The sequence below is a fragment of the Vulpes lagopus genome, chromosome X, assembly GCF_018345385.1.
Source record: "Vulpes lagopus strain Blue_001 chromosome X, ASM1834538v1, whole genome shotgun sequence".
Taxonomy (NCBI): Eukaryota; Metazoa; Chordata; class Mammalia; order Carnivora; family Canidae; genus Vulpes; species Vulpes lagopus.
The window spans coordinates 10,235,071-10,251,976 of NC_054848.1; the positions used below are offsets into that span (position 1 = coordinate 10,235,071).

Genomic DNA, 16,906 nt, shown 5'->3' on the forward strand with positions numbered 1-16,906 from the left:
GCCAGTGGGTGGAGCATGCATCCTATATGCATGCAGTTTGTGGCACCCCAAAGCACTGACAATAACAACTCAAAGCTCACCACAAGTAGAATAATGAAAAAGTCTGAAATACTCTAAGAATTACCAAGATGTGACAGACATAAAACGGACAAATACTTTTGGAAAAATGGCGCCACTAGACCTGCTTAACACAGGATTGCCACAAGCCTTCAATCTGTAAAAAACACAATAGCTGTGAGGCGAGGTCTACCTGTATCAAGAAAACCCATGTTCAAGGTACCAATAGTGGCCTTTTAGCTTTTTGGAACAGAGCTTAAATAAAACTGAACGTGTAAGACAGGTAAAAGTGAGCTGTGCTGGTTGGCAGGGCGGCCTGCGAGTGTGACACAATGGTCCAGAAGTGCCTGTGCACACTCGTGCCTTGTCTACGAGAACTGCTCTGTGCACAGGCCCATGTGCTCTCCCACCCAGCCACCACGCACCACGTGCTCTCCCACCCTCCTGGCACACTCTACCATCCCCCCATTTAACACCTGCTAAAAGGTAAACTGAGGCATGTTAAAATTGTTTATGAAATTTGAAGATTTGGGCATACATCCATTTCAATGGGACAGCAGCACCTGTTTAAGTAGTTGGAGGCGCCCCAGTGACTCGAGCCTGGGGAGAGGTTTTGATAGAGCAGACGTGGCAGAGCTAGGACGCTATGTAACCAGCTGTAACTTAAGCTTAACTGCCTTATTTGGGAAAGCCCACTTGGCTGTTTATGATTGGTGGCTCTTAAGTTTCATTTTCTGGGATTCTAGTGCATCGACTTTGGCTTAGGTTGCAGTTTGCTTACATGGGCTGCCAAGGTATTAGGGCCACCTCAGCCCCCTGGCCGCCCTATGTAATGACTTCACGAATACTCCATCCCTAAAATGTTAAACACCAGGCAGATGTGCCCTGCGTGCCGGGAGAAATTGGACCCCTTGATTTCTGAAACTTGGTATAAGTGAGGGGGGAAGCTGCCCGAAGCTCCCCCTCCATACACACTTTGTTACTCTTTCCCCTAAGCTCCTTTTTTCCTCCTACAGTCACTTCCTTCTCCCAAAAGTAAGCACTCCCCTGAGTTGTATGGTCATCACATTTTTTTTTTAGATATAGTTTGCACGATGAGTTTTAAACTCATTTACTCCCTTGTTCTGTGAACTTCACCTTAAAAATTAAGGCCGAATTGAAATGACAATCCAATAAGGGGTATGGAATTGGAGGGGTTCTGATCACTGAAGAACAAGGGAGTGGCAGCCTTCACTTCTGGAAGTAGTTTCTTTTAGTTTTCTTAACCTCGACTCTGGAGAGGATGTGTGCGTGGAGCACTGTGTGCACACGTACACATATGGATGGGTGTGCACGCACGTTTTCCTTCCAGCACGTGGGCACAGATTAGGCAAATAGATCCAAAAGGGGCCCAGTGCAGGCTGAAAGCCCCACTGCACGATTCTGACCCCCCTCCCACTGCGTGCACACACACAGTCATTCCGGTGAGCTGAAATGATGCCACCTGGGCCCACACAGCTTCTGCGCCAATGGCTAGGGCAGACTGGAACTGTGATTCAGAATAGGGCCTTGCTGATAGGGAAGAGTACCAGGGCGCAGCAAAGCCCCAGGGTAGTGGGGCGGGGGGCGCGGGCCAGTCGGGCCCTTGGCCTCCGGCATCGCCTCTGGCAGCCCTGCCCTCAGCCTGTCACAGTTACAAGTTGGTCTGTGTTGTGCTGCAGGAATGAAGGACGGGCCCAGCCCCTGATGGAACATAGGACAGTCAGTGTGACAGCCTGCCAGGGGGCGGGCAGAGCCAGAGGGGCTGCCTGAGAAATTTCCAGAGCTCACCAGGTAAGAGCTGCCAGGCCCAGGTGCCACTTGCCATACCCCACGGGCTTAGATGACTGGGAGGTGGGCATCCATAGCAAGAGTGACATGGAGATAGGACCCGAGACTCTGTCAAATGATTTGCACCCACTTCCTTGAGCCCCACGACAGTCCTCGCATCTCTGGCTGTCTCTCCTTAGGTCCCCACAAAGCCGCCTCTTTGGTCTTGCCGGTAGACTGCACCGTGCCCCAGGGCTCTGTCCTCCACACACCTCGGTGTCACCTCGTTCATGCCCACCGCGAGTCTCTGTCATTTCCGGCCCAGTGGGTGTCTCCCCACACGGCCCCCCGTGGCGGTCGAACACGGGCAGCACACGTTCTGTCCTCTCGTGCTCAGTCCCCTGTCCTGGTCCTAGCGGCCAGCTCGGCCCACCCTGACCGTGTCCCCGTTCTCTGCTACCGGAGCCTCACTGAGCTCTCCACCGCCCACCCCCGCGGGCCCCCCCGCACCCCCCTCCATGCCTCCTTCGTGTGTGGGATGCTAGCACTCCCTGTTCATCGCTGGCGCTTTTATTCCTAGCCTGGCACTCGAGGCCTTTCCTGGTCTGGTCCCCATCCCTCCCGAGCAGCGCCGCTTCCGTCCTTCGTCACTAGACCCTTCTGTTCCAGCTGGGCCTCTGCCCTGCTCATGCTGGTTCCTCTTCCCCCCAGCCCGCCCCACCGCCCTCCTTACTGTGCGTGGCTTCGGAGCCTCTCGGCCCGGGCCCCGCTGCCACTGGCAGCCGCCTGTGGTCCTGTTCCCAGGCCATTAGCGAAAGGACTCCACAACGTCACAGGAACCACGGGCCACACAGGGAAGCAGCTTCCTTAGGACTGAGCATCCTTCCCGGGGTGAGCAGTTGCCACGGACACGTGCCCCGGGCTAAGGGGGCGCCTACCTTGGGCAACCTGCTGCGCGCTGTCCCAGAAGCGCATGGCAAGCTGCGGGCCTCCCGTAAGGACGGTTGTGATGCCGCTGGGCTCGCCCGGCCCCTTAGGCCAGACTGTTGGTGCTCTCCTGGGGGACAGCAGAAAGCTCCGCCTGTGCCGAGGGCCAGGAGCCTCCATCAGCCAGCTGGGGGTCTCGCCCTCCGTGCCAGTGCTGCTCCCTCGACTCGCAAACTGTTCTCTGTACATCTGACTGCCCTGTCCGGTGCCAGACCAACGCAGCCAGCCGCTCGGGAGACTTTTTTTGACGTGAACATACCATTGTACACTCAAATTCAACGTGCCCCAAATCAGACTCCACACAGGCCTCTTCTCCCCCGGCCTCTCAACCGCCAGTTTCCTTTTGTGATGCAGGACTTGAGAAGCCAGGTCTTTTAATGAGCTCTTAAGCCGTGTCCTCCCCTAGACCAGAGGTCGGCAAATGTCTGCAGAGGGCCAGACGGGGAACAGCGGAGGCCCTGCAGGCCGCACACTGACTCTGTCCCAACCATTCAGCTCTGCTGGTAGAGGCCGAAGCAGCCACACATGGTGCGCACCAACTAATGGATGTGGCCGGGGGCCAGTACAACTATGGTCACCCAGACGTGAATTTCATTTCATTTCCGTGTATAATTGTCCCCAAAAATTTAAGGATAAAAAGCCATTCTTAGCTCATGGGCTGTACAGAAACAGATGGCAGGCCAGATTTGGCCCAAGGGCTGGATTTGGCTATGAGCTTCTTGAGGACAAGAGCCTGTGTTTTCATCTTTGCACACCCACAGTGACTAGCAAAATCCACCCCCCGCCCATGCTTAGTAGAAAAAAACGCTTGGTACTTCCAGAAGGACTGTGACAATTTACCATGGTATATAGTCTCTAGGGCCACAATCCATATTCAAAGACAAATGCAAGGGGGCACAGAGACAATATGGAAGTTACCTCCTTTCACACTGAGAACTTTCTATCTGAAAACTCTCGGCGCTCTTACTGCCTGTATATTCGTAAGGGAAATGCTTAGTACTCCAGCCAGAGGCTCTCATTTATTAATAATAACAAGTTGGCTTTTTCACACTCCCAACTCCAAGTTAGAATGACATTTGTGTCGTGGACTCTCCATCCATGACTGATGATCTCCTAGATTTCACCAAATACAAAGAAAGAGCCAGAGGTGTGGCTCTGGTTGAGCGTCAGACATCAGGTTCGGACTCACCATCCCGCTGATGCATCGGCCACAGGCAGTTGTTTTAAACTCGCCATGCAGCTCCTTCACCGCACTCGTGGTGTAGAAGCCTTCCGCCAACAGAATGATCCCATACAGGAAGAAGAAGGACGCGATCCCGTAGATGACATACTGCATCAGCTGTATTCTGGGGAAAGGAAGACAAGGTCCAGAGAAATGACATTTACCACAACGCAAAGAGAAGACGTTTTCAGCTTCTGGAGTGATGTCCTGTGACATCTCCACCCCACTAATGGCTGTGCTGGGCTTATGGGGCACTCCGGGCAGGCATCCCTGCCCACCCTACAGCAAGCAACTTGGGCCTTTCTTCTGACGTGGGCCCAGGGCTGAGATGGACAACGTTCCCAGGCAAGGGAGAAGTCTGCTTGGTCAGGGGGCAGCAGCCTGGTTGTCATCTTTCAATAGTCCCCCGTGTCCCTAATTTTGCATGTGAGTAAACACAGGCACGAGAAGGTAGGCTCCTCCTCCACGGTGCACAGTTAGTGGCTGAGCCAGCGGGAGAACCCGAAGGATGACACGTCCTGTCCGCCACAGCAACATGCCTCCCCCCCCAGGCCCAGTGACGAATGTTCCTCTGATGGAACCCCTACGTGAGCACTCGGCTTCTGCCACGAGTCAGCTCTGCACGGATGCTCTCCTTATTCGAGGCAAGCCTGGGCACGGGGATTCTGGTAAGCTTCCTGGAAGTTTAAGAGCCACTGATCAAAATCCCTAGCTAGTTACATCAGTACACCTTGCCCAGGTTCCGTCTTCATAGCTATTTCCTTACTCATCGTTGGCCCTCAGCGAGTCCCTCGTCCTGGCTGATCCTCTTCCTAACCTCCCCACCCCGGCGCATCCTTTGGACGTCATTTGTGAACAGATGAATAAAATTCCCTAAGGACTCTTCGAACATCATCCCAGTACTGTTCAATAAAAATTCATCCGTGCCTTTTTCAGTCCGGTAGTCAGGGAAAGGGGAGTATGTGGAGGAAAGGAAGGCGTTGCTGCTGAGCTTGCACAGTGACAAGAATCTCTGCGTAGAGCTGCTGTGCCTCCCCTGAAAATTCCAGGAATTCTGGAAGGAACAGCTGGGGCTAAAGCCCTGAAATGTCCCCTTTTCTACGCTGGAGGCCGCACGAGGTAGGTTTTGTTCATCTCCAGAAGTAAGAACCTGCTTGAGGGATGCCTGGGTGGCTCAGTGGTTGAACACCTGCCTTTGGTTCAGGCTGTGATCCTGGGATTGAGTCCTGCATCAGGGTCCCCACAGGGAGCCTGCTCCTCCACCTCTGTGTGTCTCATGAATAAGTAAACAAAAGCTTAAAAAAGAACCCTGCTCGGGCAGACCTAGAGGTGGGGCATCCTATGTGGGCACCTCTAGTGCCCAGGTGAGACCTGCCCTGGATGCCCCTGGGACCAAACACAGCCTTCTCAGCCCTTTCTGTCCTCCTCTTGTGAGCTGTTTTCTATCTGCATCCAAGTAAGCTTTAACAGAAGGCCCCCCTTTCCTGCAAGGAGAGCTCACTCCTCGTTCTGAAAACATTACAGGGTGGTCGCATCTTAAATATCTTTTTACAGGGAAGCAGGTACTTACACCTCACTCAGCAAAGCATGGTCACTGGCGTTGGTGGAGAAGTGCTGCTCAAGAATCGCCACGGTGCCCGCGAGGGCCACGTGCCCACAGCCACAGAACAAGGCGACCCCGGAGAAGCAGAGGATGGTGGCCACCAGAGAGGCATAGGGGACTCCTCCCAGACACTTGATGCAGCATTCAAAGCAGCCTGGACCCAAAGGAGAGAAAACGCAGTGGTTACGGGCAAGAGGTCTCCGTCTTCATCCACACCACACCTTCGCAGGGAGGACTCTCCCTTGCCATCGCCCCTCTCATGCTCTGTGTTAGCTGGACATGCTGAGGGCCGGGGAGGGGGGGTGGGTAGCTGGCTCGGCTCACATTCTGTGGGGAGGACCCTGGGACTCCCAAGAGGGATCGCAGCTGCATTTCCTCCGGGGGAGTAGCAGAGCAACCAACTGACAAATAGGGAATGAGTCACAACTCGAGGGCTTCCTCGCTGACCTGGGGCCGGCAGGGTGGAGGGCTGCTCGAGTGACAGCGAGGACCCATCGTGCCACTGACAAAGGACAAGACAGCAGTGAAGCTGCAGTAGCGTGGAAAATCATGACCCCCCCAACCTCAACCTTCGGGGGTTTTAAGTACCTCTATTTCTGTAGCAGCCAGTGGCTTTCTCCCAGCCTCTGACCTCCTGGGCAACCAGAAGAAGCAGATACAGTAATTACACTGTTGCTGCGTTCAGAAAAATATCAACATGGTCATTTTGGACAGGTGATGGCTACTTTGGTCCCTACAAGTACAAAGTCACTAACATGCACTCAAGTGGGTCCACTCAAGTTTCATTCAGGTCAGCATCAAATGCCCAACTTTCTAACAGCAGGATCTCCCCAGCGCAGGCAACACCAGCAGTATATCATTATTCCTCCTCCACCGCCTCCCACCGCTTCCACCTGCCTCCTTCCCCAATGTGTGTTCACAGTAAGAATCCAGAACTGGTGGGTGACATTTAAGTACTTGAAGGAAAAGGAAAAGAAAAAAACAAAAAAACAAACAAAAAAGACAAAATGAGCGTCCATGAAGTGAAATGAAGAAAGAGCCACAGTTCACTATTCATCTTAGGAAGATGATTTTTCTTCATTTTTAAAATAAACCTTTACTGGAAATGACCAGAAAGTTCTCCCCTTGGTGTGTCAGTGAAAGCAGGGGTGGCCTCAGGGTAATGTGGGCACCTGTCCTGACCTCCCGCGCCTGTTTGTATCATCCAGGCCTGCCAGGGAAATCGAACCCGGAGTCCACTCTGCTGCGTAACGGCGATGGAGAGCAGCTCATTACCTCAAAGCAAACACATTCCGCCAGCTGATTCCTCCCCCTAAATGCTCTTTACAGGAGACGGAATGACGACCCGGCCTAAAGCGCTGGAGGTGGGCTTCCCCATTTTGAGGAGCAACCCCCTCGAAAGTAGCATTTGGCTGCACCCCCCCCATGGCTGTAAACTTGCACCACCAGGTTTCTCTTCAGTTCACTGGAAAATAAAACAGGTCGAGGCTTCCTAAGAAAGTGTGCTTTGCTTTGATTTCAAAAGAAGGCTGTTGTCAGGAAGAGCAACCTCCGTGGAATGGATTTCTGAAACTACGGGACCGTGGGGCCCAGTGCGCCATACGGTTCAAGTTCACGTCTGACCCTTCGGGGCTTTGGGTTCTTGAGCTTTGGGAGCAAGGACGACGGGCTTGGCTCCATCTCGCTCTGTCATACGGCGTCCTGGGAACTGAGGGGAGAAGAAGGCGACTCAGAGTCCGACTTCTCTCCAGGCTCCCAGAGCCAGAGAAACCACAGCCGTCGGCCTCGTGTCCCACTACACAGGGAGCGGGGGGGCAGCCCTGGTGCGTGCTGTCGTCCGCCCTCCGCCCCTTCTCAGCCTGCACGGTGTGTGAGGGGCAAGACGAGCCCCTGCTTCCCTGGCTGATGCAGTGACAGCTGGTCCTCACCGGACAGAGGTGTGTGGCACCTCTGCAGAGCAGAGCAGAGCAGAGCAGAGCAGCCAACAAAAAAGCAATCTGCGCTCCTCAGGTGTGCCAGCCAGATTGCCCACGCTCCACAGCCGCGGGAGCTAGTGGCGACCGGACGGTCAGCAGAGAACCTTCTATCATCACAGAACACTGCTTTCGAAGACCCATTTCTGACTCGCCGCTTACTCTATTTTCTATACAGTGAGCTGGGTTCTTTGGAGCCTGACTTTGGATTTCGTGAATCCAGTGCTTTTTGAAGACCTACAGGGCGCTAAGTACCGTGCCTGGCACGGGGGAGACGAATACGAAAGGAGACGTTGTCTTCGCCTTCTGGGACATCAGCTGAAGCTGCAGGCAGGCGAGTAACAGAATTATTAAAGTACAGGGTGACGAGGGCCAAGTTAGAGACCGCTGGGGGGCTGGGGGGATGTGGGGGGAGGATGGGAGGGAAGAAATTCGTATTCCTGAGGGGTCGGGAAGGGCTTTCTACAGAAAGACCTAGGATGCAGGATATGTACACAGCTGACACGCTGGCCCGGATGCACCGTCTGATCAGATGCTCACTGCTTCCTGCGTGTTTCTGTTGCACACGCATTCTAGCAAACCCACATCCTTCCTCGTCGAGGCGGGCGAGGGTGAGGTGGGGTGGCGCGGCGCGCCTGCCCTTTAACGACAGAACTCAGCCTTCCAAATCCCCAGCTGCCACTTCAAAACAGTCTTTCATCCAAAGGGTTAGAGCATTCTGCTGCTTTCAAAGGAACGATCACAGCTGCTCCCTGGCTCAGAAAGACAAGTGGGGTTAGAAGAACGATGCCATTCAGTCCTAGATTTACCACCAGAGGAAGGCCCCAGTTCCCCTCCGATTTCTCTCTCTCAAGGACTCCAGATACCCCCTGCCGTGGGTCTAGTTTTATAACAGCAGGGGAAAGCAGGGACTGCAGGATTTGGGGGAGCCCTGCCAGAAGCACACTCTCAGCACATGCCAGAGCTCCTAGGTCTTCAGCCAATGATTTTATTTGGGGCTGTAGGAACTGGTTCCCACAGAACAGAAGCCACCACATAGGACATCGCTGCTCCACACGCGCAGACAAAACTCTCACGGACCCTGCTGGCCAGTGTGAGTAGAAGCTTCTGGAACACAACCCAGGAAGAATGTACAGAAAACAATACCACTGGATGCAGAGCATATTCTGCTCTGGCCGGCCAGTTATCTGCAGGGTGAAAACTGCATGTGTGGGGACTACCCGATCACCCCCCGCTGGACCTTCCATGTCCATCTAGAAGCTCTCCCTCTCCAAGTGTGTAAGGTATCGCTAAACACTGGGCACTTTGGTCTTATGCCACACATTTGTCCCAGAGAAACCCAAACGGACTATAAGTAGGCTTTCTAACCATGGATATCAATACTGTTAGCGTCCTCACGTTCACAGCATTTCTCACTGGAGAGACAGGCAGGCATGTATGTGGCAGAGGAGGCCGTGATGGTGACATGTGCTCAGGCCAGCCTCACAGGCATGTGACCTGTGGTCTCACGGGGCCCTGTGCTTGGTTTAGTGCTCTGTTCTTGCCACCTTGACATTCTTCAGCATTTTTGACCAGGGGTTTTCCAAGTTTCATTTCGCAAGGGGCCTGCAACTCTGGGAGCCAGTTTTGAGTATATGCATGTGGGAGGACGGGATCTTTTGACTTGATATGCCCACAGTAGCATTCTGTTTCATTTCGTAGGGTTAGACAGAAATACAGCCGGGAAAGGCAGACATTGCCTGCCCTATCATCCTGGGCACGGTGTCCCAACTCTGTAAAGACACTAGCTATGTGCCGGAAAGAATGACTTCTCCCTTCACTCTGGAAGGGAGGAATAACCTCCCATTCTCTCAACCGTGAGCCAAGGCTCAAAGTTCTCCTAAACCAGGGGTCTGCAAAATTACGGCCCGTGGTTTTGTAAATAAAGTTTTATTGGAACACGGTTGTGCCCCTTCGTTTACAAACTGTGGCTACATGTGCCCTACCGTGGCATGGTTGGAGCCAGGATGGGGAGCGCAGGGCTTGCAAAGCTTGAAACATTCACCGCTTTTACAAGATCTGCAGACTCAGGCTGGGAAGCCCTGGCGCTCAGCGTGTGCTCCCAGGACCAGCAGCACCTCTCAACATACTAAAAATGCAAATTCTCACATCCCACCCCAGAGCGACTGCATCAGAAACTCTGGGGGTGGACCCAGTAATCTGTGTTTAACAAGCCTTCGGGGGGCTTCTCACATATGCTCAAATTGAAGCACCACTCCCCTAAAGAATCACACAAGCTCTTTACGGCGTCTGTTGCACCTGTTTTCTTTTATTACCAGCCAAACTCCAGCACAATAAAAATCTAGCTCCGCGAGAGGATTCCTGGCCTGGGGCCAAGATGGAGTAACGGGGACCTGATTTATTCTCCGGCCTACAACAGCTGAAAAACTGGACCAAACCTATGAAACGATGGTCTGCAAGATAGGAGACGTCAGGCCATGAAGAACGGCCCGCGGCTTCCAAGTCAATTATTAAAATGAACGCTCAGCAGAACCAAAGAATCAAGATCAGATGACCCAAGACGCATTTCGCAGCAGCAGTGAGCACAGGTTCATGTGAAGGCCCGGCTCAGCCTCGCTCCGACGAGAGGAACTCCTCCCCGTAACCCTGCTCCTATCATCTCCGTCCCTGGGGTCCCTAAAGGCCTTGTCTAATTGAAGGCGTCGGTTAAACGGAGTAACAAATAAGGGTGCAGGTGACAGCACTGGGCGGGAGGGGGCAGCTGTCCATTTACTGATTCCATTTCACTCCATTAACCCATAGTCAGGGCTCCCCAAGTGTCTCCGAGGTCCCACGCACCAGGCTGGGTGCTGGGGACTCGGTGCTGGGCGAAGGTGGGCACGACGCACGCTCTCACAGAGTTTACGGTCTACAGGGGAAAGGCACATGAGCCAAATGGTTTTACTTCAGAAGTGCCAGAAGGGCAACAGTGGGGATTCACTGAGGCTTGGGATGGGGCGCGGGACGGCGTCCAGAGCTTAAACACGAAGGATGGATCTGAATTCACCTGGTAAAGGGAGAGAAGGATGGGTGAGGGAGGGTGTTCCAGGAAGCAGGAGAGCACGAATGCAAGTTCTGTGGTGGAAAAGAACAAGGTGCGTTGCCAGGCATGGAAGAAGCCAGAGCACGGAGTGGAGGGAGGGCAGGGGAAGGCAGGCAGGAGGGGTCTATCGGAGCTTGACTGCTGAGGGCTTTCTAGGCCTCGTTGAAGATTCTGGACTTTATCCTCAGAACCAGGTGAGGCCGCGGAGCATGGATATCTACAGGGAGCAGACCAGCTTGCATAGGATCAGCCCAGCTGCTGTGACAGGAACAGAGTGGACGTGGACGGGAGGAGGGACCCAGCGTCATAATTCAGGAGAAAGAGGACAGGAGCCTGGACCAGGACACAGGCAGTAGAAGCAGAAGGAATGGATGGGTCCGAGGGACATTTAAGATGTCAGACGGGCACAACTTGGTACGGATCTGCTGGTGAGGCTGGGATGGACTGGTGAGTGCCAAGGAGGGCTGCTGAATGTCTGGCACGTATAACTGGATGGGTGTTGTGCTCTTCCTTGAGCTAGGGTTGACCAGAAGAGGGCTGGGCCTTGAGAACAAAGATGAGTTCAGTTGTAGACATGCTGAGTTTGAAGAGATTGGATGTCATCTCAAGGGAAGCTTTCTGGTGGGCAAGTGGATTCCCGGGTCTGTAGCTCTGAAGAGCTACGGTTGGAAGCTGTCGGCTTCTGTTGGACGGCAACGAGAACTTGCAGAGGCCAAGACAAGACATGAGGGGATGAGGGGATGAGGGGACCATTTATCAGCTGAAAGGGATTCAGACCCTTTCCTTCACCAAGCATGGCCCTTGGATGACCAACAGCAACTCCACCAGGGAGCCTGGGAGCAATGCACGCTCCTGGGCCCCAGCCCGTGTCAGCTGCATCAAGGTCTGCATGTTCACAAGCCCCTAAGTGATTTGTGCCCAGGAGAGTTTGAGAAGCCCACTGCGAGCCAATGGTCCCCATCGCCCATCTTCCCAGTCCTGAGGGGTGCAACCTGACTCTCTTTCAAGGCCCTGCTTTTGTGCTCAACCCGTGTCTGGGGTTTTCTCCCTAAGAGGCAGCCCACTGGGCTTGGCCATGACACTCTAGCCTCTTGCCAATCAAATGCATGGCAGGTGCCAGGGTCTGCAATGAAGAAAAACAAAATGTTCCAAGTTGTTCAGCTGTCTTGAAAAGAGCACGAGTGGAGTGCTTTCTGCGAGCCAAGCAAGTACCGCTCACCTCAGAAGTGCTGGCAGAGACGCCGCGGTGCCCCACCGGGGTAGGCCTGAGAAAGCCAGGCCCGCAGTCCCCCCACCTCCCGCGAGCGGCTCAGAGTGCCTCTGTGAAGGACCTGGGTCTGGGACTCTGGCTGTCACCCCCCGCCCCCTGAAGAGTCACAGGCAGGGCTAAGGTCTTCAAATCCAGAGGCGGTGCCAGGTGTCAGCAGTGTCGGTGTAAGTCGGTGGAGCCAGGGAGGTCGGTGCTCTCCTTGGAGCGGCCCAGAAATGCACAGGCTCGGTTCTCCCGAGCGTCAAACGAGCAGTGACGCTGGTTAACATGAACCCAAAAAGGCAAGAAAGCATTCTTTGACGACTGTGATCTACTCGTGTAGACAGCAAAAGGAAATCACGCTGGGGTTTCTAAGCACATTTTACCAGGCCTTGTCAGGCCCTCTCACCAAAACCCCCGACCTCGGTTAGGTCAATAATGTCTTAAGCCTTCATTCAGCCCGCCTCTGGCTAGAGGGGTTCTCAAATTTGGATTCACACAAAAAGTCCAGTGTGCCTTGGCCTAAGACGGTTTAAATATAAACCACATAGTAGGGAGAAAAAATACGCATCAGTGCCTGTAACTCTCAATGGCCATGTTGTCTCCAGCATCTCTAGAACCTTTTGTGCAGAACAACAGAATAAAACGCGTTTTGTCCTCGGGCTCGCGGATGGCCGTTGCCATGGCTGAGTTCATAACAGCCCAGTGATCTGCCCCGAGCTGTCTGTGGGCCTGGCTGCAGATTTAGTGCTGGCTCAGAAGGACGGACGGCAGGAACAAGGGCTCGGATTCTTCCCCAGGGAAAGAGGGAGAGAGAGAGAGAGAGAGAGGGAGAGAGAGAGAAACAGGCACACGCGCGCCCTCTGCCTCACACACACCCTCCGTGCCCTCTAAACTCGGCCTCCCTTGCTACTTTACTGGTTTCCAATGAGGCGAAAAATTAAAAAGAAGGGACGCAACCAAGGTTTGCAACTTTGAAGCAAGAGGCAACAGGAAAATACAGGCAGACAGGACCCTACTTAAGAGAAACAAAAGGCACCAGCAGCAGCCGCAGGCCTCCCAGGCTCTGAAGGGCCCTAAGCAGGGTCTCTCTCACCGGGGGCCCTGGCAACCAAGGTGCCAGTGACAGCAAAGGAGACGTGGTTTAGATCAGCGGCGTTCAAACGGGGATGCCTTTGCCCCCCGGGGATGACGGCAGCGCGTGCAGACGCTCGGGGTCCCACACGCGGGAGCGCAGTGTCGCCGTGCTGCAGGTAGACGCCAGGGATGGCGCTGAAGCCACGCTGCCGCCGCGCATGCGCACACGCAGGGATGCAGGACAGCATCAGTAGCGCCAATGCGACACCCTCCACCCTCGGGGCACACGGGCAGTCCTTGTAAGATCTAAAGTTAAATTAAAAAGAAAACCAAAACCTTAAACTCTGCTTTAAAAACAGTAGTGGGGATCCCTGGGGGGCTCAGCGGTTTAGCGCCTGCCTTCGGCCCAGGGCATGACCCTGGAGTCCCGGGATCGAGTCCTGCGTCGGGCTCCCCGCGTGGAGCCTGCTTCTCCCTCTGCCTGTGTCTCTGCCTCTCTCTCTCATGAATAAATAAAATCTTTAAAGAAAAAGATCTTATGAAAAAAAACACAATAGCACAGAAGTCTTCAAATTCTGCTGCACATTAGAGCATTTTAAAGCCCGGGTGCCCAGACTTCACCACAGACCTATTAAATCAGAATTTCTGGGGCTGAGACTTGGGAATCAGAGGTTTTGCCTTCGTAAGGACAAAAAAAAAACAAAAAAAACTTCCCAGCTGATTTCGATGAGCATCCAAGTCAGAGAACAAGTGTTCCCGAGAAGGGGGCCGCCGACTGGGGTCCACGGGCCACACGCCACTCTTCACGTGGCCTGGGAGTTAATAATGCTTTTTTATGTTTCGAAAGGATTTTTTAATGGCAAAGAGTCGTATTATTTCATTATTTCAGGAGAGAAGTAAAAGAAGTTCAAATCCGTGTGTCCATAAATAAAGTTTGGTTGGAACACAGCCACGCTCGTTAGTTTATGGCCTGCGTGTGGCTATTTTCAAGCTGCAAAGGCAGAGTTGAGTGGTTGCCACCGATATTTACCATCTGGCCCCTTACAGAAAAAGTTTGCAGAGCCCTGTTAAACAGCAGTGCTTCACAAACTTCACCGTGCCTAGAGGTTCCCTGGGGATCTCGTTAAAATGCCGATCCTGTTGAGGCAGGTGTGGGGAGAGAACCGAGCGTCTGCATCCCTCACGCACCCCCGGGACGGTCTGTCCGGCCAGCCCCGCGGGGCCACGGTCTGTGCAGTCCTGGGAGACCCCGAGATGCTCTTAGCAGCTCTGCGAGGTTAAAACTCTTTTTAAAATAGCACTAAGGAAAAAAAAAAAAAAGATAGCACTAAGATGTTACTGGGTTTCGGGTTTTTTTTTCTTTTTTTAAAGATTTATTTTATTTTTTAGAGAGAGCAAGTGAGTGAGCACAAGCGGGCAGGGGAGGGGGAGAGGGACAATTCCAAGCAGGCTCCACGATCAGCAAGGAGCCCCACACAGTGCTCGATCTGAGGACCCTCAGCTCATCACCTGAGCTGAAATCAAAAGAAGTCAGGTGCTTAACGGACTGAGCCACCCAGGAGCCCCTAAGATGTTACTGTTTCTACCGTGCTGACGTTTGCACAGCAAACCTGGTGACAGAGGAGCACAAATGAGGCAGTGGCACCCAATGGCACCCCGCAGCAGGGCTCTCCCTGCCACACACGCACGGGGGAAAACAAACAAAGGGAGGAGGGACACCAAGGTGGCTCAGTCGGTTGGGCTTCCGGCTTGATTTCACCTTGGGCCATGATCTCAGAATTGGGAGATGGAGCCCCACGTCGGGTGCCACGCTCAGCGGGAGTCTGCTGGAGAGTCTTTCTCCCTTTACTCTCCCCCCCACCACTCCACACACACTCTCTAAATAAATCTTTAAAAAAATAATAAAAAATTCGTTTCACTTAAAAAGGTCCTTGACACAGTAAAAAATGACTGATGCTATTAAATCTCAACCCTGGAGTATAAACCTTTGCAATAGTCTGTGTGGTGAACCTGGAGGGAGGCATAAAGCACACTGCTGCCTACCAGAGTGTGATGATGGTGGTCCTTTTTTTTTTTTTTTTTAAGATTTTTAAAAATTTATTTATTCATGAGACAGAGAGGGAGAGGCAGAGACACAGGCAGAGGGAGAAGCAGGCTCCATGCAGGGAGCCCGACGTGGGACTTGATCCCGGGACTCCAGGATCAGGCCCTGGGCTGAAGGCGGCGCTAAACTGCTGAGCCACCCGGGCTGCCCTCATGATGGCTGTCTTAAGGGAAGGTTGTCGTGTGATTGAGCTGCGAGCCAAAGCAGCATCTTTTTGTTCTGTTTGGAACATAATTTTTTCTCGAATTAGTGACAAGCTATAGCTAGTAAGACTTGGATGTCCGGCAGAAGTTTTCTCAAAATGATCCAAGTGAGCTAGAATACAAGGGACGCCACTGGCTGCCCATCGATTGTGGAAAACATGTACGTGCCACAGTGGAAGTGCCAGCTTCCCAATGCTTAATAGACTTCTGGATGAAACTGGGACAACATTAACAAATGAGAGTCTTGGTGAGGTAGTAGAATGAACTGTGTCCGTATCTGGAAGATCTGTGGGACTCAGAGAACCACTATTCTCCCCATGACCGATGTGCAAGGACATAAAATCATTCTTGCATACAGAGCCGATCAAAGCGCAGTGGAGAGCATCAGACGTGAACAGAGTACAAGAGGTCACGGATATGGCTTCAGACTCCACATTACAAATAATCTTGGGGAAACCACCACGTGTTGCATTTTGCTGTATTACCAAGGAGGAGTTCCACGACCACACGGAAAGGCCATTAAACCATTCCTCTGTTCTCCAACAACGTATCTGCGGAAGACCAAGTTTTCATCATGTACTTCAACCCAAACTAGTTATCCAAGATGCCTGTGGATGAAGGTAGAGGCAGACAGGAGAGCCCGGCTGTCTCACAGTAGGTCAGATATCAAGGACGTTTACAAAATCCTAAGACAGTATTCTTCTTCTCACCGAAGTTTTATTTCGTTTTGAAAAGTAGTTATCTTTCCTAAATGCTACGCTAACGTGTAATGGATGTGTTATTACTTTAAATAAGTTCATTATTTAATAATATATTTGTTATAACTCTGAATACAGGCAATACTTCTAGATACAACCCACATCAGCAAAAGCTTTTTGGAGTCTTCTGTTATTTTTAAGTGTAAGGAGACCTAACACCCAGAAGCCTGTGAGCCGCTGGTACAAGGCATTAAGGTCGCATGAAGTCAATGGATGGATGGGGGCTTCCTGACCAAGCGCTCAATGAGAAATTTGCTTCTCCATTGTCTCTCGACCTTCTTCGGGTCACTGAGCTTTTAGCTCAACGGTATGACGCTAAGAACGCTGAAACTATTTTTAATGACGCAAAGGGAATGGCTTTTCAACAGATCCTTTTAAAATCCTGTCCTAAAACTCATTAAATAAGAACTTTTCAGGGTGCCTGGGTGGCTCAGCGGTTGAGCATCTGCCTTTGGCCCAGGGTGTGATCCTGGGGTCTGGGGCTCGAGTCCCACGTCGGGCTCCCTGCATGGAGCCTGCTTCTCCCTCTGCCTCTCTCTCTCTCTGCAAATCTTAAAAAAAAAAAAAAAATCCTTCGTTTTTGTAGCACATTATGAAAATCTTGAAATAGATTCGCCTCTAACATTTGCAATATGGCACGAGCAGTACAGGATCCTTATTATAAAAATGATATATTCACAAGTTAAAAACAAATTCAAGAAACACTTGTTGGTGCCTTCCTTTGCCTTTTGTGGGAACTGGCTCTGGTCTTCCTAAAGATCACGTGTGCGCTCTCCGCCTAGTGAGGTGACGGGGTGCCGCAT

General features: G+C 52.5%; 1 protein-coding gene across 4 annotated transcripts in view; it reads right to left on the reverse strand.

Annotated features, from left to right (window-relative positions):
• The window catches only part of GPM6B (glycoprotein M6B), a 160,733-nt gene that overhangs the window by 10,964 nt on the left and 132,863 nt on the right, over positions 1 to 16,906 (reverse strand). For all 4 annotated transcript variants that reach the window (XM_041741675.1, XM_041741672.1, XM_041741674.1 and 1 more), the window contains 2 exons: positions 5,625 to 5,811; positions 4,022 to 4,178 (listed from right to left, as the gene is read on the reverse strand). In XM_041741675.1, the coding sequence (XP_041597609.1) occupies positions 4,022 to 4,178; positions 5,625 to 5,811 (344 nt within the window). The remainder of the gene's footprint in view (positions 1 to 4,021; positions 4,179 to 5,624; positions 5,812 to 16,906) is intronic.